Here is a 22,344-nt window from a genome sequence, read left to right as displayed (position 1 = left end):
ATATTTTAAACACCAAAGATCATTCAAAAGCAGAACTGGAGGCAAGACTGCCAAGGGCCACCTTGAGACGCCTCTCTGCACCTTAGGAATAAATGTAACCCAGATGTTGAACACTAAAGAGGATGTACCCACAAGGAGGAAAAAGCACCAAAGTTGATGAGTCCTTGAGACAATAAGCTGCTTAAAAAACAAAAAAGCCTCACACTGCTATGACCTCCCATAAACATAGTGGTTTACTGACACAAAGGTAATCTACACTCCAGAAATTCTCAGTGCTGTAGTTCCAGCACTGGTGTTATGAAGAGTTATGCTCTAGTAACGAGGCAGTGAAATTGTGCTCCTTGAAGAACTTCTCCAATTCATTAGGTGTTGTCCCATTCCCCTCTACCCACCTCCAAGTCTTCAATCCAAAGACCAGAAACACCAGTTCCCCAGATCATTTTCCTAACACTGAAGTTATTTTAGCAGATTTGTAGGGTACAAACACAGTGCTTTTTTGGATCCATCATTTTGGCAATGCCTTTGCCTTCTTCAGAACAAAAGTGTTTTCAGTAAGTGATACAAAAGATACTTTCAAACTAAACAAAATCTACAAATCAATGCAATTCTGGATGCTTGCCTTTCATACTGTTTTTGCTAGCTATCTGAAGTACGGAATGGTTTTCTTACTTGGAACCACTGCACGTGCAACACTATTTCTTACAAGCCATGCTAGCAAGCTTTCAACTCAAAACAGCAATTGGGTTCTGAAGGTTCCATTTCTAGGATACAGAGACTCTCATTTATATCTCTTTAACATGTGTACAGTAACCTCTCTCATCCTCTCAATACAGTAGCTACTAAAAATTTTAACAGATATTAAAAAAATATCCAAATGAAACCACACTTCTATCACTGTTTTAAAAACAAAAACGCATACGGTATTACAAAAGTTTATACAAAGGCAACATGTAAGAGTTTGAAAGTTACTTCTAGAAAAAGACACAAATGCTAGTAAATTAACATACAAGGAGAAAGGTATTCCACTCCTTCCCCAAAATTGGTTCGATCTGTTTTGCAGTATCTTTTACCAGTTGTCTAGAAAATCAAAGCCAGTCTTCAAGATAACATTGCTTGTACTAGTCTGCAAGGTAAAAAAAAAAAAAAGAAGTAAGATGTAGTTGTTAATTATGGTATTACAAACTCAGTGTTTGACTGCCTATCTACAAAAAAAAGCTTAAAATGTTGCCTGCCAATATTTCAAGGTCTTCTCCATGCCCTAGGATACCTAAGTACCTACACCATAAAATGCTAGACATGACATGGAAAAATACTCACAGTGCCCAAAAAGGCAATTCCAGATAAAAATACAATTATTCTAGTGGTCTACAGGCAAAATGTTATTTTTTTTTCCTCATGGAAAAAATTCATAAAGATCAATTTTTTAGACTACAGTAGGAATTGCAGAGAATGAAACAAACACAGAAGGCAAGCATCACTAATTCAATGGATTGTCTGTTGCAATTAGAGCCAGTTGTTTCCAGAAAACTACACAGATTAAACTTTGATGACAAGTTATTTACTATGCTATCAAGAACATGCTCACTCCTGCCAGTGTTAGCCGTGACATTTAAGGTGATTTTAGTGTTCAGGAAGAGTATTCAAGAGGCACAGCTGAGTCTCTGGATTCTCTTCCTAAGAGCATGGCTTCCCAGAACAGGGAAGATAATCCAGGAAAGAAGAAAGGAAGAAAATTATTATCATACATAAAATTCTCTGCTACTCTGTTCACATTTTGACATGGGAGGGTTGTTTCTCCACAGAGAGAAAAACCAGGCTTTTCAAACTATTTCAGTTACCTTGAAAACGTTCACAGAGGAATTAAAACTGCTGATTTGTAAAAAAACATGATAAAGCCTTTAACTTTAAAATTAAAAGATTACCGTGTTCACGATCTGTAGCTAGACAGCTCAGGAAGCATTATCCCTCAGCTTCAGAAAATGGTAACGAAACACAGGGCTTCAAATACCCGAGTGGCTTAAGTATTGTTCTCTCCTAAGTGCTGCCACTTACTGCTCTTGCAACTAGTTACCTCACCCTGTATCTTTCTGACTTTACATCATCTTGTTTGGAATTCAAACAATCACAGTTGGGAAACTACAGTAGAGAAAAAGCTGTGTGATGTGCTGAAGGTGTACAGTAATGTGTCAGGCTATTGCCAAAGTGATGCCACAGATTTCAAGCAGAACTGCACAGCTCTGCTTGAAGTACCACTCCTCTACTTCGCAGTTTTCAAGCTTTTGATCTCTTTCTTTTTTTCCCCTCACTATATCATATCCTGCTGTTCCCCTTCTTTTCTCACAGATCAGCATCTGCTTTTTAAAATAGCTTCAATTGGCGATTGAGCTCCTTAAGGTTATTTTTTGTTGTTGGGTTGTTTGGGTTTTTTCATAAAAAAAAAAAAACACTAAGAAGGCTAATTCTGGAAGCTCATTCTATTTCTATTCTGGACTTTAAGAGAAAACACATTTGAAAGCAGCCCAGCTGCCTGGGACAAAGCACTGGGAAGTGGCTGTCAGGCTACTGCTTAGAACAGCTGAGAAAGTAGTTCACCATTCACCACTATGCTCTGTGTACCAATAAAGTATCCTAGACCCTAGTTCACCTACTTTTCAAGTTAAAAAGCTTATCATTTCCATTAAGTGTTTTGCTTTTTCAAAAAAAAAAAACCAAACCCAAAACCCCACAACCTCTTTTATGTGATACAGCAATTTGCTAGGCAGCTTGCTGTCAATTAGCTACTTGGTGCCTTGTCAGCATTTCTGGTGTTGTACTTAAATTATGCCTTTATCTTATACCTTAAAAAGCACTTAATTGAAGTTAACATGTTAAACAGACTGTTACATAACAGGTTAAATAGACTTCTTCACATTTGAAAGACAAAAAGCCATCAAGCTTAGCTATGGCTTAGTGCTTTATGGAGTCTCTAAACTTCCAGAGTGGCCCTGTCAGATTTTAATGTGTTCTACAGTTTTTAAATATAAGGACAGGGGGTATAGCAGTACTTACCTGTCCAGGCATTTGTGGGTCTGTAAGTATACTACCATCAGTATCTTCTTTGTTTGTCCTAGAAGATGCCAGATCCTGTGGTGGATCAGGAAGAAAGAAGTCATCTAGAGAACTAGTAGGGAGTTGAGTAGGTCGAGGTTTCTCCCATTCGAGAGATACAGAAGGTGGGCTGGGGGCGGCAGACTTCTCTGGTTTGGTTATGCTGGGCTTCTCAGCTTTGGTCATCTCCTTGGGAGCAGACTCTTGTCTGTAAAAAGAGGGAAGGGGCTTCTCTCCTTTCTCCATGGACTTGATCTGGCTGGGGGTCAGGGACTGGAACTCAGACTTGTCTCCTTCAAACTTCGAGCGTTCTGCATTTATCTTCCAGAAAGATGACTCCTCTTCCTTTCTGGATGCTATCAACCCATCAGAGCCAGGGGTCTTATTGGCCTGAGAAGATTTAGGGACTTGGATGCCAGGTGCTGCTTTAACAGGCTGCCTCTGTTCGTTCTGCAGCTGGGCACCACCTTGCTCTTGTATGGAGAGAGATGCAACGCTGAACTCCATCTGACTCTGTTCAGGGATAGAAAAACAGTATTTCAAAGCCCTTCACATGATACAGTTTTGACTTTCTGACCCTGGTGCATATAGATAACACCTCTGCCCACTGCGAGACTGCTCTCAGACAACAGATACCACAGCAAAGCTAACTTATTTTCTCCATGAATGTCTGTCTTTGTAGTTTCATAAAAATAATGATTTTTGAAAGTCTGAACTGCAAGCAAACATAAAAGTCCCAGACCTGCTGCAGAGGAGTCAGAGAAAGCAATTGTATTGGAGTTACTCAGTGCCATCTAAGGTAGCAGTGCACAGCATGCACAGCACTGAAACATGAGAATAGCGGCACTAAAACATTACAACAGCTGCAGATGCATTTTGAAAGTCAGAGATGTTTTACATGAAAATTTTAAGCAAAAAAGGCTTTAGAGTGTAGTTCAAAAGGCAATCTTCCATTACAGTCTTTGAAATAGTTCGCTACAATTCCATCTACTTCCAAGATAAAGGATTAGATGTAATGGGTATGTGTGGGTAAGTAATTTTATAATTCTAATGCCCCACTGAAGGAAGAGAAACAACTCCAACAGGACCAGTCCTTCACCTATTCCAGAGCCTTGGTTTGTTTTCACTTGCAGTGCAGATAGTGGTACGAGAGGTAACACTGCACCAAGGAAGCAAGTGACCACAGTTAATGCACAAAAAGAATTTTCCAAGTCACAGAAAAGTGAACATGGACTTCAAGATGTCCATTTTACTTACCACCAGTAAAATGATTCTCAACTAGCTAGAGACTCTTCAGGCTAATAAAAGTTAAGCCTTATTTTACTCTGAGAAACATGTTAAGTGTATGTGCCAGGAAAGAACAACCTAATGCCTAGACTTGTGTTCATAAAAAGGAAAAAATAATGCAAGGGAAAAAAATTGCATTTACTGTTAAAGCTATGCTGTTGTCATCATGGGCCTGATTTGGTTTGAAAAAACTCAGAGGACTTGTAGCTTTTGTTACAAATGGTTAAAAGATACTTTGGAAGTTCATTACAAATTTGTGATGTTTTCATTCTACTTCATTGCCCAGCCTTTCCTGAATAAAACTGCAATAGCATCTATGGGCTTCAGTCTAAACCAAGTCCTAGTTGCATATCGTTTTCACTTAAGTGTTTGATCTTGAGTCCTTCGTTACTGTGCATGTTAAGTTCAAAGGGACTCTAGATCTAGCAGGACTCACATGCCTACTAGTTAATATTCAGAAATCTCTCATCAAAGAACAACTGTTAACCCAGCAGCTGATTATTTATAAAACAATTTTTGTTAAACAGTCAGCAGCTGACTACACATAATTTGATTCATGGACTTAGAGCTGACCTTTCTAAAGAATTAGATGCATCATTTTTCCAAGATTGTAGGCAAGAAAGCACCAAGTTCTGTGTTTTCCTGAAGGATATACTGTGCTATCAAAAGATCCAGAACATAAACAAACTGCAAGTAATTACAGGTCAACTGAAATAAGGTGAGTACAAAGATATACTCAAGTTTTACCAAACAACTCAACACCCCACCCTGCCTTGCAAAAAACTACAACAAAAAACCTAAGTGCTCTATTTTTTTTAAACAAGTCATGACGTAAAATTAAGAGCACGACATTTATCCGTAGATAAATTTTGTATAAACAAACCATAGATGCTATGGTGTTGAGGATTATTTACAGTGACTGCCATTCCCTATATTAAAATATAGGGATTTATTTCCCTAAGCTCATTTGGCAGAACTACTGAATAGTGATTTACCACCCTGAAGTTAAGATGCTTTAAGACTTTAGAACTGATAAAATCCCAGCTTAAAAAACCCACAACACAATATAAAATAGACCTGCAATTCCCCAGTGGCCAAGAGAAAAAATAAAAGACAGATTTAAAAAATTAAAGGCAGGCTAAAAAAAAAATCCATATTGGAAGACTTAAGTCATGTAAAACTTGTCATGTAGGAATTAAAACAGTGCTACTTTTTGTCCTTCAGCAGTCTGCTGTCTTCTGAATAGCCTGTCCCAGGGCAAACACTAAGGATGACAGTAGCTAAAGGCCACCACAGCAGCAGTCACTTTCAGTAGAATGACTCCTTCACCCCCTAGCCCAAAGGAGAAGGAAGATCAGTGCCCAGAGTGCAGAGCAGCCATCATAACCCCCAGGTCCACCAGGACAGTGCTGGAAATAAAATCCAGGAAAAACACCAATGAAAGGGAAGCATGTTAGAACAAAAATTGTCTGTTAGAACCAAAATTAGAAAAAGTAAACCAACAAGATGGCTCTGCATTTCAACAGCAGCCAGACAGACAAGCAAAGCCAGGCCTTCTGAGAAGTTCTTAGGCTGGGGAGCTAGTCACTGACTGTGGTGGTATTTTATGTTCTTTTTTATGGGTCAAAATATCAACTCAGAGATGTGGTTTGGAAGTGGCACATCACTCCTAGTGTAGAGAAGAGCGTGGCACTGCAACAGCACTTCAGGCAGTTGTACCTTTCCAGCCTGCTTGTGAATGCATGCTCTGGAGAGGATGTCCTCTTTGCCCTTTTGTACAGAGACCACGGGGTGTACCCATTTCAGAAGACAGGACCACCTGACATTTGAGATTGCATATTTGTGTCACTGTATGCTTTGGAGATCAAACAGTTCATAGCCTGACACGGAATAATCCAAATGAAAATACTTCTTCAGGAGTTTTCATTCTCCCACAAGGAAGGCAAAGAAGACAAGACTACCCCGACAGGTTCTGAAAGCCCTGTGTCTCAGCGTGATGTAAATACAGCTCTGAGAGGTCAGACGGATAATTCTGCTTCTAGCATTTAACTCCAGAAGCCAAGAACTTCTGTGGACCAGTCACAAGATATTCTGTTTTCCCTGAAATATATAATGCTTCTATTTGACTTTTGAGGTTATTTAACACATTTAAACCCCTAAGAAATGTAGCTGACGAAAGAAAATGATTAATAGGCAGTATCTTTCCAGTCAAAAAATTGGCAATAAAACACCCTCCCCCGCAAGGAAAAAACAAACCAAACAACAGAGCAGCAGCCTAAGTAGGAAGATAATTTCACAGAGACGGAAAAGGCCCATGTGTGAAACACCCTATGCTGACATCTAAGTAATGAGTAGTACTGTACACTCTAATGAGTCACTAGACACTACAAATGTGATTTTAATTAGAGTTCTGCTCTCAATTTCTTACATCAGATTGCAAATTGGCAATTGGTTGCGTCAGCAGGAGAAGGAAGGAAATGATATTTAAAAGACAGTAACCTCCTCCTCCTCCTCCCAAAAAAATATCCTTTTCCTTTAGGTTTGCCAGCCATGAGACTATCTTGATGCACATCTCTCTGGCCCCAGCCAAACTTAGGGTAGCAGCTCACCTGTAAAGGTTTGCCTTCCCCAGGCTGGGGCAGAGTTGCTGTGAGCTGCACCTGCACATGCAGCGCTCAGCAGCAGAGAACAGCACTTGTAGCACTCTACCAGCTGCCACCTTGGGGAGGCAAACACTGAACAGTGGGGTGTGATTTCATGGTCAAAAGTAAATAGTCTTTTAGGCACAGTTTGGGATTCTAGAGAGAGGGTTTCAGTCCCCCGCTGCTTTCATTGATTCTGCATTACTTTACATGAACTGCAGTTTCTGTATGTATAATTCCCCATCTGAGGAATAAAATAAAAATATTTTCTTTTTCCTACCATCTGTCCAAATGATATTCTGGGAATTGTTCAGCCCAGAAAGTCTTAAGAGTTTACAGACAGACTAGACAAGTCCCAACTGTAATTCCTAGAAATCACTGGAATTCAAATAGACACTATTAACAGCAGTAGTATTTTCAAGATATTGCATGAGCAAGTCTTTCTCAACACATTAAGAGAGAGGCGGGAGAGAGTGCATGTGAAAGCATTTTGAGGCAGAGCAAACCTAGAAGTCTGTGTTCTTTTCAGTCTTATCCCTCTGGTCCCAAACCACTGCAAGGGTTCAAATAAAGGATGCCCTGTCTTGATCATTTTTCTGTATCATAAATATAAATAATATTATAAACTGCAGGTTTTAGGAGGTTGCATGTCCATCTTTCCTTAAAAAGATCATATGAAGGTATTCAGAAATGTTGTTTACTGTATTAAAAAATTTAGACCAAACTTCAGTCTCAAGGCAGCAGTAATCCACTGAATCGTAATAGTGGCTGTATATACTCATGGGAAACAATGTTTGCTGAAAGAGAGGCACCAGACACTGAGAATGCCACGATTTAATATTCCTGTAGGACATTGGGTCTCAGTTCATAAGTATATATTAAAAACAAGATGACCACAAAGAACCCAGGAACTTTTTAAGCATCTTATTCACTCATCAGGAATGTGTAGTATTTTACTGAACAGTCACGCAAATACAGCCAAAACAAATTGTTTTGCTTGGCAGGCTGAAAAATCCAAATTGTTGAGACAAAGACTACAGAAACACTGTCAAAAGCAACTTGTTTTAAGCACAGCCTGATAAATGCAGAGGTAAGAAAGCCAACTTTAAAAGATTTAGAAGATGATTTTGCTTTGCTGAATGGACAAAACCAAAATAAATATAGGGCCCAAAGTAGCTGCAGTTTTTGCTGTGTTTCCTGTGCACACCATGGGTGTTTTCAGGATCTTTTCAGAGTCAGAAAGAAATCCTTAGGTCAGCAAATTGCAAGGGCAAAAAATAGAGCAAAGCACTCAAAAACCAATCTAAGTAATTTTAGTCCATACAGAAAGACAATGCCAGAGTTATACAGCACAGACCTTTGGAGGAAATTCCATGATATACTCTGGTGATATGAACTCAATCAAGTCTGCCACTGTTCCTGGCTAGCCTGAGCAAGCTCATACTGACAGTGCCTAGTTTTATGCTCAAAACCAGCAAAGATTGATGCAGGTAACTGAATCCTTATATTTGGCCATACAGAATAAAATAAACCCTGAAGACAGCTTTTATTACCACAAGTTGCGTTTGGTGGGGTTTCTTTTGCTCAAGAACTAATAGTCAACAGAAGTTTTACAGCACTGTGTTTTAAACATTTGTAGTCTAAATCAAAAAGGGAAGGCTAATCTCAAAAGCTCAGGGATCCCTCTCCTTCCAAGGAAACATTACCATTTATGTCAGCTTGGTAAAAATAATCACACCAAATTATAATATCATGCTGCTAAGGAAGGAAGGAAGGAAGGAAAATGTTCTCTTCTGCCACCGTTTTCCTATTTAAAACAAAACAAAACACCAACTAGGACTCATACAAAGAAGGATAATGAAGACTGCCTCAATTTTAGATAAAGGAAACGGTTTGTAAACCATGTTTATTTTAAGTGGAACATAATTTTTTTCTTCCTAAATCATTGCTGGGATTAGATCACTTCTGTACCAATATAATTAGGGAATTCAGACAGGGAGGCAGCAACCAGATTATTGAAGGGATCGAAGCTTGTCATGTCCTTATTTTGCCTTTTTTTTTTTTTTTTTTGGTTTATTTTAAACACACTGCAGAGACTTCTTTTTGCAACAAATACCTGAGAATCTGTTGAAAATATAAGAGAGCCGGCAACTATTCTACCTGTATCAAGAAAAAGAAATCTTTAGATATGCATGTGTCAATTTCAAGCATCTGGAATAAAGCCTATTTTCATTAATACCATGAATTAGAAGCAGATTGCAATTTATTCCCATGTTGCTCAGTGCATTCTGTGTGTTAACTCAGGTGGCAGACTGAAATATTTTCTGCCCGCTATTAAATTAATTTAAAAATACCCCGAATCTAAAACCCATAAAGTTCTGAGTTCAGGAAGAGTTGCAGAGAAATTTTACTTCCAAGCTCAGGCATGGTTCTTGTTTTCCATTTATATCTTGAGGTCCGTGCTGAGTTTCACTGAATTTTTACTTCAAACAAACCAAGAAACCTCAAAGGCTAAACACAGCCAAAATGTCATCTTTCATCTCACGTAAACCTGAACCCATAAATAGAATGCCCTGAATTCATAAACCTGGCTAGAGCTCCAGTTAAAAATGTAACCCACATTTCAAGACATGTTATGTCCATGATGGCTCCACCCATGAACCAAATCACTCCCTCCAATTCAAACTTTAGCTTTAAAATGTCAGCCCATTTGCAGTGCCAAGAGAACTTGCGGCTTCCCAAGTTTTCCTCCTGAGAAGTGTTATCGTTATCTACTAAAAATATTATTTTAAATGCTGTCTAACAGCTAACTCGGCAATTTACATAGTATTTCTACTTTGTTTGCCATGTTTGAGGATTTAAAAATAAAAAGGTGAGACAAGAAATACTCATCTAACAGCTAAAAATAGTGGAGATATTCATGCAAGTGTTTGTTGTGATATGAACGACTGCAGCCATATCTCACATTTGTATTTAAAATAAGAATACAGAAAGTTTACTTGTGACGCAAGTGAAGTTATCAAGCCCTTCAACAATGTTCTGCACAAAATGACAGCAATTCAGTACACTGTTCTCTGGGAAAGTTTGACCGCCATGGAAGCAGGGAATCCACTGCACTAGCTACTGAGAGAAAAATTTGTCCATACCTTATCAACTAGAATCCCCACTGGCATCACTGTCACAGCTGACAGGCTTCAGCTTGGGAGAATACATGCCCTCCCCTCTTCTCTACACTTCTCACTACCCTCCCAGTTTCGTTATAGAAAATACTCATTTTGCTGCTTTATTCTTCTGAGTCTCAGTGTTTAAAAAAAAAAAAAGCCTACTGGTTTTACTGATTTACATCTGTACTTTCTTCTGCTCTGCAAAAGCTGCATTCTCTTCCTTGGGTGAGCCAGAGCACACTCATGCACATTCAGGCAATAACACGCTAAAAACCCAACCCAAACAAAAAACTCTGCATTAAATGGAGATCGGGGAGAAGAATACTGTGGAAAGAATAACCCATCATGGGGAGAGCTCATGGAATGGAAAGAGCCTGACAACCTTAAGTAACAGTGGGAACAGATCTGGCTCACAGGATGTTGAACATGCATTACAACACATCAACCTTCTCGAATAGCTCACTCAGGTTTCCTCACATGGGACCACTTGAGTAAGGCTACTTTTCCTCAGCTGGTACCTCATTAAAAAATTGCCTTCCAATATTATCTCATAAAAGTACTGGTTAGGGAAGATCAAAGAGTAAGCACAAAGCAAGATCTCCACTTTAGAAAAGGGAGACTCAGGAGTGGAAGCATTTGGTTGAAAGATTGATACAATATAAGGCACTGGGGAAAAACCAAAAGGAAGAACCCACAGGAACCAACCAACCAATCCACATCCTGTAAAGCCAGACAAAATGGATTCTCTAGACTTATGCTGAAGGAAAAGGTCATGCAACTTTTCAGCCTACAGCTGTGGCACAGCTTTTATTTCTGGTCAGCAAGGAGGGAGAGGGGAAAGAGGGAAACACAGCTTGATAAGCCATGACAATTACTTCTAAAGCAACCTCCCCCCCCCCCCCCCCCCTTCTCTTCAATGACCACATGAACGTTCCCATATCATTCTGTGCTCCTCGATTCAGTGCAGTAAAGGATGAAATTAGTGCATTTATCCACTCTGGTCCCTCATTTGGAGACACCAGGAGTACAGTAGAAATGCCCTTCATCAGCAAGTGATAAACCACAAGCTGAGTTTAAAAACACTTCAGTAGACATGCAAGCTTTAAAAAGAAAAGAGGACTATCAATTAAAGGGAAAATCCATTCAAGTGCAGATGTATCTCATCATGGATCACTCGTCAGTCCATTACATGAAGCATTATCTCTAGGAAGTTCAAGTATTCAGAACTTACAAAATCTTATCAAGACAGAGCTTAAAAATATGACTACAGCTGCCACATTTCCAACCCTGAGTTTTGGGTTTGGACCGATAAGGGAAGGAGAGACAACACTGCTGTCTCCAACATATTATTTATTTCACCTTACTGTCAATGAGATCAACACTTTTCTCACAATTTTTCCTTTCTTGGCAGCTTCACCCAAGAATTTCCACATTAAAAACCTCTTCAATGTTATACTAAAACCCAGTGGCTGCTTCTTCTAAGGGTCCTGAAAGACAGGAGGGCTTGCCTGAGCAATCAGGCTTCCACTGCAGGAAATCCTCCACTGGTTCCTGAACCATCACAGCTTTTAAGGGACTTTTAAGGCAAATGAAGACTGGCATTGGTTTCTCTTAAACCACAGCACTGCAGGCAGACCCAGGAGTCACATCAAGTTATAGGTTAATCAGCTTCTGCAAAGCACAGATGGAGTGCAGCTACAGGCAGTGACCTTGAGCATGGAGGGCTAAGTCTTGGTTCAACTGGATTAATTTAGTATTCACTGGCATTTCCAAATAATTACTCTGCATTAGGCTAAGATTATATTCATAAGGTCGTACATGATTATCTACATAGTTCAAGGGCAAAAAAAAAAAAGAAGAAGAAAGAAATAGGGAACAGGGCAGTAGCAGCTTTCTGTGGTAGATAAAAGCAGAAAAAAGTCTGAAATGTGTGATTAAATTAACCTGCCTGCCATACCCAGTTGAGAAAGACAATGAGCTGTGATTTTGCTCCCAGAATTTCTTCAACAAGAAGAACTAAACTTGATTTCCCACCACACATATGGCACAACTATGTTTCCTCACATGGCAGGTTCAGAAAGATGAAGAACTCTGGCTCTGTGTTAGCCATATGAGAATCCCATCATAAATAATGCTTTAACAAAATACCAGCGGTAAAGTGAGGTGTAAAAGAAAACCCCAAACCAACCCACCACAGAAAAACATGTAATTTTTTTAAGAAGCCTTTTGGAGAGGAAATAACATAATGCTTCTAGCACAGCCCCAGGTTAACAAGTTTCACTACATTTGTCCTAAGACAACATTCTAGTTCATAATAAAAAGATGAAGTACTAGACAGGCTTTCAGAAAGAATCCAATGAAGCTACTAGATACGTGCACATTTCTCATACCATTTTCTAGCTACGTTACTCCTGACTTCAAAAGTGAAATGCAGCTATTTTTACAGAGTATCTGAGACATTGGTCTTACTAAACATGGAAAGCTGATTAAAAAGTTTGCAACAAAAAATCAAATAATTTGTAATGAATTGGTTTTATACCTGCACTCCAAGCCAGAACATTAGTTCTTGAAGTACAGTTTGTGTTTCTGCTGATGTAAATCAAAGCATACCAGTCCTGTTTCATTTCCAGAATGGTCACTTTGTACAGCTTTCATAGAATAAAGGTGACATTAATCTATCAAGTATCAAAACGAACACAATAAATGCAGAAGGAACAGTATAAAACGACAAACCAACATTTTAAAAAATTGCTGTTTATTTACCTTCGTTTCCCAGGAGAATGGAGCTGAGTGTTCATCTTGCCAAGTTATGTCCTGAAATAAAATTCAAGAATGACTAAAAGTCAGAAGAGCAGCTTCATCTTCTCAGAAACATCACACAGATGACATGTTACACTGCTGGAACTATAACAACCACTGCTACAGAACTGACTAAAAAGTGAAAGCACTACTTAAAGATGGCACTGATTACATTTTAAGACAGACTGAAAGCAATTTCTCTGAGGGGAAGGTTATCAATACTATACCAATTTAATCTACAAAATATATGAAGGTTTAACCTGGTCTAAATCTCCTGAAATGGTTTCTCCACAAACAGCTTTAAAATGTATTATATTTCCAGTTTTCTACCAGGCATTTCTTTGGTAGCCACTAGCAGCACACAGGGACAGAAACAACAAAAGGAGAAGAGGCCTCAGGGAAATAAAGTCCCATTTCCTCCCTTTGGCAGACCAAAGAGCACGTCCACAGCTAGGCAGTCATGGCTCAGTGCAACAGCTGCATGGCCACCGGGCCAAGCCACAGCTGGATCCAGCCCCAACAGGACACATCATCGCTCTGAAATACATGGTCAGTGGTGTTGAAGGAGCCACATGGCATCCACAGCACAAAATCCCCATCTGAAATCCATTCTTTTAAGAAGATTCATTTCTTAAAATAATCCCAAACTGAGAAATTTAACCAATCTCCTCATACATGGCATGCCTTCCAGAAATACCTATGACCTGCACTGAAAAAGGAAGGGTGAAATATAATTTGAAAAATGGTTGTTGTTCATATTTATTGAAGAATTACAACAAAACGATTGCATTTCTATTCCTTGTCGGGGCTGGGACTCATTGGTACATTGGATGGTCCCACGGGTAGAGGTAGTGAGCTGCACCCTCCACACTGAGCACATCACTGCTTGTGGACGCCGCAGCACTCCAGGGAAGGAACAGGAGTATGGAACACTGTATGGAAAGGGAAAGGCCAGGAGGAACCACCCAAGATTTTCCCACTCCTGCTGTTCAGAGAATAACAGAACTCGACCATGTTTTAACACAACACAGGAACCCCACATTTCATTATGGCTGCTCTTTTCCTCTTATTTCTGATCTCTGCCTCTCTAGGAATATCTTTCTCAGACATCTGATAACATTCTCCTGAGCTGCCATCTCGTATTTCACCGTAGGCAGATTTTCATGGCTGAGAGCTATGAGATCATGATTAGAAGTGTCTAAAACCATCTCCTGAACATAAAAACATGTCATACTCCAGCTATTACTCATCTGTGAAATACAGGGTTTCTAGCAGCAAAGTATTTGTGGTATACATGAGGGTGATCCCATGCTCTTCGAAAGAACTGGGCTGATAGAGCTCATCTAAGAGGAAAAGCCCGGGCTCCGCTCAACCACATTTTGTGGCCAAAAGGAAATTTGGTACAGGAAATTTTTGCCTAGAACACAAATTTAATACCAGGTTCTCTCAATCCAGGAAACAGATACTCAGATATATTAACATTTAAAGGAAAAGAGGGAGTAAAAGTCTGCTTTTTATGATCTATCAGCATTTGCACTGTGGTGTGCTGCTGTCTGCATGGGGACACTACATCATTCAATGTGTGATGCCTCACAGCAGGTGTGTCTAATTATTTCAGACTCCTTCTAGGACAATATCCTTTGCCTCTGAAATGGGAGTTGGCACTTCATTTCTGAAGCATGCATGAGACGGGAATCATGGCCCAGAAGCGAAGAGAGATGGGAGAACCTAACCATTGGAGTGAGTCTCACACACAAGGCAGGACTATAACACTTCTGTCTGCATGGGGTCTGGATAAATCAGGCTTGACTTCAACCACAGCAGTAAAGGACAGAAGTGAAGTCCAGAAAACACTGTTACACTCCTACATGCAGTCACAGCACCTTAAAGCTCCAGATGTGTAGGCATAGCTGTCAGTTGGTTTTATCTAAGGAGTTTAAAGGAAGCTCTGTCTTCTTGACATTTACAGGACAAGCAAACCAGCTAGGGACCAGTTTTAAACTTGGCAATGAGCCACGTTCATCCTCATCCTAGATCCAAGATATACAGTTCCTTATTTTGCTGTATGTGAGGCAAGAGAAGACAGCATCGGGAGGGACACCTCTTCACCCAATGCTCCCTGCACACCCTCAACTCAGCAATCATACCGCTGCTGTGAGTGAGCCCTGATGACAAAAGGCCGACAACAGAGGGATAAAAAAGCAGCATGGGGAAGGCAGAGTGAAGGTATGAAGCTGTCATGCAGCAGGATACATTACTCCCTCCAGGATAGAGCAAGTCAGCCTCCCACTTCACAGAATCTGATGTCTTCTCAACCATCATTGCCCTTGATGGCACTGCAACTTGTAGCCTCAACCTCCAGCACAGGTGAGCAAGAAGTTCCCGAAATTAATTAATTTTGGTAACAGTTGTTAGAAGTTCTGGTCAGAAATAGAATCTAAGTTTCATACATTATAGAAGATGGAAGTAGTAGACACTTGTTAGGCAGCAGTCCCCTAAAAGAAAAGAATTTTTTTTTTTTTAATTTAAAAGGATGGCTCATTGTATCTTGGGCTGCACAGCCCAGCACTCCTCAGAGCCAGTAACTCTGAGAAGCTCTGTTCACATTCAAAAGATCTTCCATGGGATATAGCAAAGAATAAAACAGGATAAGACATGTAGGAGGATACAACCTTCAAGCAATTGATGTCTGTGGTTATTTGAAGAGTACTTGAGGCTAGGATGAAGGAGATAGTTGAAAACTTCCGTCCATTGTCAGGGAAGGGAAGGAAGTTTGTGGCCACCACCTCTTGTGCCCTCACACAGAGGACCAAGTGAGAAGATAGGATACTATTGAACTGTGTTGTTCTATCTAAACTCTTGATTCATGTTTATCACTAACAAAATATGAGAAGTAACTTCGATTTTTTGTAGAATAAACAAGTTCTTACATGCCTGAAGAAACCGGGAGCAAAAAATCAAGTATTTCAATAATAACAAAAGTGAATTATGAATGGAAATTCTAGATAAAAAGGCCTCAAGGCTATTTATCATCAACACAGATTAAAAAAAAATCCATATCTGATCATCTTTTGTTTTCAGCACACAACAATGCCTTCTTCCAGACAAAAGGCAAATAAATAAACTTTTGTTCACGAGGGTTAAGAAAAGAACCTATTTGTAAGAAATGGGGCCTCGTGCAACATATTTCAAAGCGGAAAAAGATGAGTGAGAAAGAGAAAGAGAGGCAAAAATCTGGTCATACACTTGACTTCAACAACCAGCTGCAAAAGAGATAAAGAAGAATTACAGATTACATTTGCTGTATGTAGGCAGCTTGCTGCAAAACAACATCTGAATTTCAAAATGGAAGACACTGGTAGAAACGTGTCTGTGTATCTGACATGAGCATTGTTCAGCACAGCTGAGAGCAGCTGGGCAAGACACAAACCCGCCAATAAATGCAACTCAGAAGTATTATTAGAACAGGACTTGCTGGTTACTGAGATTTTACTGCACTCAAAAGCTGCCTTTCATTTTTGGGTGTTTAAAAAGCACAAGTTTCTAACAGGCCCAACTTAAAAGTTCTTGCTATATTGATTATTTGTTGCTTTAAAGCAATTTTAAGTAGGGAGGTAAAAGGGTTGATCCTCTGCTTGGTGCCAAAGATCTTAAGGCTAAGCAAAACAAATCCCATCTCTGCCTGAAGGCAGGTATGTCAAACTTCCCTATTAAAACACAATGAATGAAGCTAACCAAACTCTCTTACCTGTCTTTCCTCCACATAAAATTTACCACTTCCTAAAGCATATGGCATTTTCTCCAATGAAAAGTTTAGTTATTTCATGTCCAACTCTTTTACTGCTCAAATACTGATTATCCATTTAAAGAAAAAAAAAAGAATTTAAAAAATAAGGAAAAATCAGACCTTGATTCCATGTGTATGTCACATGTTCATGGATAAAGAAGGACAGTATTAAGAGAACAGTGAGAACTTGCTGTAAACTGAATATCTGAACTATCTTTCAACTGAACCAAAAAGAACACAGTGGCATGAACTGACACCAAATCAGCTGCATTAGCGAAGGCTCGCCACTACAGCGGGCAAAGGGTGCTAGCCTGTCACATACTGCTGGTTTTCCACCTATTCCACTCAGGTTTATGCCATATTTCAAAAATAATCCATCTATATTACATTCATGTTCAATCTCAGCTTGTATTTCCAGATTTCTCTCTGCTCAGTTAACTTTCATTTCTACCACTATGGGCGTTAGAATAAAGAAATTATAAATGGAGAAATGCCAGCAACTGGAGGCTTGTTAAAAAGAGGAAGGTCTGTTGCAGCATCCAAAAGCCCTTGATCAAGAGGCCTGGGCTGTCTAGACACAGAAAATTATGGTGAAGCAACAAATAGTCTAATGGTGCTGGGCTCATGTGCAATGATAGCAAGTCAATCTTCAGTAAACAGGACAAAACTTATGTCATGGGTGTGTGAAATGACCCTGTTACCCTAATTCTCTTTCAAAATTGTGTTCACAGTGCCTGCAGAGCTTCTGCTATTAACTCCATGACTGGTGATACTGCAATGAGGATAAGATGAAAGAGAAGGAGCAGTGGCACTCAGCTGACTCTAGGCATTTGCTAAGAGTCACACATGGTGCTGCAGTGCTCCAGCATTATAAAATGATTGGATCATGGCTACAGGACGCCACGGTCCTGTTACTGCACGTCTATTTTCTGTAACACCCTTCCCACACAGCCAACATACTCAAAGGTGTTTGGAAAATGTAAGTGATGTTTATAGTTTGAGAACTATAAACTGGGCTATGAGTTCAGGAGATAAATTTGGTTTTAGAAGAGATATACGAGAAATGGCGGGGGCAAGAAAGAAAGAAGCAACTGTCCAGAGATACAAGACCAATATATATATATCCTCTGGACCACCTTAACATAATGGTCAAATGCATGAAAACGGGACTGAAATAGTGAGAGGCCTGGACCAGTAAATCACTATCTTCAGTATTCATCCTTGGTTTGCTTTCTACCAAGTCCTCCAGAGAACATGAGGTGAAAGAGATCAAATTTGCATGCTTAAGCAAGCACAGGTAGGATCACTACAGATTTCAACATCAGTTAACAGGGAAGATGAGCTGTGGCTGGAAACATGAAACCTTTGGAGCAGGTGTATCAGCAAGAACATCATCAGACCAAAACACTCTCACTGAAAGCGCTGCAACATCCACAAGTGCTTCTGAGATGTGCGGGCTACCCTCCGTTTCCTTGCCTTAGGATACCATACATCAATAGACAGGGAGAGCAGCCAGGACCGATCTAACTGGCCTGAGAGAGGGCTGGGTGACCACGGTGCGTGCAGCAGTTGAGTCTCACAAAGCCAGAAGGGGCACAGCTCCCTGAGCTGTCTGACCAGGAGACAACGAGGTAACAGAGTTCTGCAGGCCAAGTGCTTGCAAGCCCAGAAAGTTGAACCAAACTGGCAAGAAACCGGCAGCAGTGGCTGGGCAACAGCAAGACATGGAGGAACAATTTGTCAGCGGGGGCAAGTGTCCAACAATCAGGTTGAACGCCAGCAAGGGAGCCAGAGGAGAGGAAGCTATCAAATGAAGAGCCAGGAAAGGCTCCAAGGCTCAATAGTACAGTTGGAAGAACTAAAATGAAAATGGAGAATGCCAAATGAGTGGAATCTCTTTTCTTCAGAGGAACAATTTATATTAACTTCTGCTTAGATGTCAAAGAGAGAGTCAGTTGAGGCAGATGCTTCCAAAATTAAACACTTTGTATCAAGTATATGGATGAACCATGCCTTCTTTGGTTAATGGCTACAGAAACGCTAACATTATGCATATTGTAACTGTATTTGGGGAGAAAAGGGAAAAGAAAACAATTTGCCCAGTTTCAGATGGACTCTAGCTGCTTTGTCAAGCGGGAAATTATTATTTCCATACAGTGCAGCACAACAGCCTACAACATGCTTGCTTTCCTTCCAGATCCACATAATTCTAAGCAGAAAGCACATCAGAACTCTCAGAGAGTGGGAAAACTCAACAGATTTATTTTCTACACTCATTAACCTAAATTCTTTCACATCTAATTTCAGATTTAAGTTTCTTTTCAAAGGTTGTTTGCACAACCAAATTTGTTGTCTTGTGTCTTTCTACACCTCTTTTTTGCCATTACTATCAAATATTTATCCAGAATTTTGGGTATCGTGGACTAGACAAAACTGAGCTACATCCTATGCTCTCTAGCTTTAGATATGATGTATGTGCAGCACAGCATCACACCTCCCTGACAGGGGAAACACAGGCAGCAGTCTGTCTCCTGGCACAAAGCTGGTTGGGAACCACGATGCCCAATATCAGCGGGCCCCTATGCTTCTTAGAAATCCCATTGCAAGGGATATTGGAGAGGAAGCTAAAAGTAGCACTGCTCTCCTTAAATTGGATTGATGATTCCAAATGCAGAAGCAGATTATTTTTTCTTTTCTGGTAGAAGCCACGGAACTTAATTAACAATAGGTCACTTAAAGTTATAATAGGGACATAGTGAAAGAAACCAGCTCTGTAATCATATGAGAATAGTAGAATAGAAATGTAAAAGAACAGAAAACAAAGGGAATCAATACACAGAATAAAAGACACAGTATCTGAAGAGTACTGTCATGTCTCTTCAGGGATTGTTAGACTTTCCTCTTCAGGGGCTCATACTCGGTAACATGACCCACTGCTCCAAACTGGGTACTCGTATACTATGGATTTCCAGGACTGCCACGCTTCACCATTAGATAGATGGCTCTCAGAAGGTTCAAAATCCATACTTTCTGCCATCTATCTTTCCACTCCCTTGTTTTTCCTGGCATGTGACATGGAACAGGCTGCATTTTTTTAAGGTGTCAAACATGCCAAGAGCTGGAATGTTTTCAGTGTTGTATTTTTAACTGTGTCTAAAACTAGAAACGAAAAGGAAGAGATTTAATTCAGTGTAAACATTCCCTACAGCCCATTTTCAGCAAGGGACTATGTCCAGCGCCAGCCACGGTCATGCTCCGCCGTCGGGGGAACTGAGACCGTCCTCTTCTCCAAGTCTCCTTTCCGCAAAATCCACTTGAGCGCTATCGCTGCTGGCGCCTTCCCCGCTTTTACGGTGTGACCCAGTGCCTCTCGCGCGGTGAACATCCCGCCCTCCCGCACAGCCAGGGAGCGGGGAAAGGAACAAAGCTCATCACCGGGGCAACTCGCCCCGCTGCCGACGGCGCGGAACGCCCGCGGCCCCGGGCAGCCCAGCGCCGGAGGCACCGGCGGGCGGGAGCGGCAGCCCCGCAGCCCGGGGGAGGTCGCGGCCGCCCCGCCCTTGCGGCGCTGCCGGGGATGGGGAGCGGCGCTCACGCCCGGACCCCGCCGGCGCCCCTTCCCCCCGCCCCGCCGTGCCCGGTACCTCGTCTCCGAAGCGCACCACCTTCTGCCCGGTGTTGAGGCGCAGGCTGGGGTAGGAGGCGGGCGGCGCGGGCGGGCGGGTGGTGCCGCGGTGCGCGGCGTAGCGGGCCTGGACGTGCGGCTCCACCAGGCACTTGTCGATGATCTCGTCCTGCTGGCGGGGCGGCAGCCGCTCCCACTCGGGCCCGTAGCGCTCGCGGATCCGCTCCTTCTCCGCCATGATCTTGCGCGCCATGGGGCTCAGCGAGGAGAAGTAGCTGAACCGCTTGCGCTCCCGCTCGTCCAGCGGCCGGTTCCCGTTCATCACCGCCGTGCGGGAGGCGGCGATCGCCGCCGCCATGGAGGCCATGGCCACCCCGCCGCCAGCCCCGCACTCGCACGGCGGGAATGGGGATGGAACCGGGAAAAGAACCGCCTCCTCCGCTCCCCTCCTGCAGACACCGCCTCCCCTCGCTCTCTATAAAGCCGGGCGGCCGCCGCCCCGCGCTCCCCGCCCCCCGCACGCCCAGCCCGCGGCAGCCCCTGCCCGCCTCCCCCGTGGCGCCGCCGCCCGCCTTTCTCCCACGGCCTCGGGCCGGCGAGGGACGGAGGGAGGCGGGGACGCCGCCTCCCGGGCTTGCTTCGGTCTCGGTACCGTCGGTAGCGTGGGGCTCAAGTGCTCCTCCCCGTAGCGCTCGTGTCCCACAGCCCTTGCCCTTCTTTCCCGAGGAGGGAAGCTAGAGTAGTCCCGCGCTGCCGGGGCCAGGAGCACCAGGAAAGGAAAGGACTTGACTTGGCTAGCAGAGGAGCACCGTGCCCAAGAACCTGCGTTTCCTAACTCCTAAATAAGTCGTACGTGTTTCTTAACACGACAGAAGGTCCAGCAGCTTCTCTCAGAAGAGACAGGAACCTGGCACAGGTTGTTTTGTCCAACTCAACCAGTCCGAGGCTTCTGTATTAATTTGATAGTAAAGCTGCAGCCTAAGTGTAACAAGTCCATGCTGTAAGCATTAGTTATATTGGTAAAAGAGATTTCCTACAGGCTGAAATTACTAGGCTTTCTGGTCTCTTCCTTTGCTGTACAAATGCTCTTTTCCTGTAAAAAGTCCTTATTTTGGCAAAGGATTCACCGAGGTCCCACATGCAAACTCCCAAGAGTCTCCTGGGGTGAGGGAAGTATAGCTCCTTTCCACTAAAAAAAAAAAAAAAAAAAAAAGCTTCCCTAAGATAGGCAAATATGTCAGAAGATTTATGTGAGACTAAAACTACTTTGACTTTTGGCCTAGGTAGTTGCAGGGGAATTTTTATTATCTTCAAAATATATTACGAAGTAGCACAAATATTGATGTTCAGATTAATGGTTTTTCATTGCTTAGCCTATTTTTTTTCCTCATTCTGCTTTCTTTAGTATCATTCTTAATAGATAAATGATTGGGGTTACAATACATTAATGTTCCCATTTAAGAGTTCAAATGGTATCGCTACAGCAGCTGTCTAAGATGACACAGAAGAGGATGGAGAATGATAATTAGATTTCTCCACATACTTAGTTCTTAGGAGGTAATTACAGTTCCCCAAGTCATCACATACCAGCCCAGTTATATAATCCTGTTTTGTTTGTTAAACTTGTTTGAGAGAGCTTACTTGAGCTTGCTTTCTTTCTTAGTCATCTGCATCACGCCCAGAGAAACAAGCCTTTTAAACACGTTTGCAGGCACACACACACTCACAGAGGTGTAATACACGTTACACCTAACCCTCCCGTGATCTCCCATTAACCTCTTTTGTCCGCCACCAGGGGGTGGATATGAAGTCAGTCGCAGGAGTAAGAAATGAGGACAAGGAAACCCAGACAATTGTACATGGTTGGTTTGGACAGGCAGTTTTTTTCTTCCCCACCACCCTTTTTCCACTCCCTCTGGTCTAATCCCTAAACCAAAACCCCTCCTTTTCGTA

The 22,344-nt window shown here is 41.7% G+C and overlaps 1 protein-coding gene across 1 annotated transcript; it reads right to left on the bottom strand.

Moving 5' to 3' along the window:
• Positions 1-898: 898 nt before the first annotated feature.
• LOC309570262 (uncharacterized protein C1orf198 homolog) lies at positions 899-20,758 on the bottom strand (the record flags this gene model as incomplete). Its single annotated transcript, XM_082276968.1, has 4 exons — positions 899-1,123; positions 3,049-3,600; positions 12,944-12,994; positions 20,411-20,758. 4 exons carry the CDS (start codon positions 20,756-20,758, stop codon positions 1,067-1,069), a joined length of 1,008 nt encoding a protein of 335 aa, XP_082133094.1. The 3' UTR covers positions 899-1,066.
• Positions 20,759-22,344: the final 1,586 nt, after the last annotated feature.

Source organism: Coloeus monedula (assembly GCF_965178545.1).
Source record: "Coloeus monedula genome assembly, chromosome: 2".
NCBI classification, from domain to species: Eukaryota; Metazoa; Chordata; class Aves; order Passeriformes; family Corvidae; genus Coloeus; species Coloeus monedula.
Note: the sequence above shows the minus strand (reverse complement) of the source record. Positions and strands in the feature narration are given on the sequence as shown.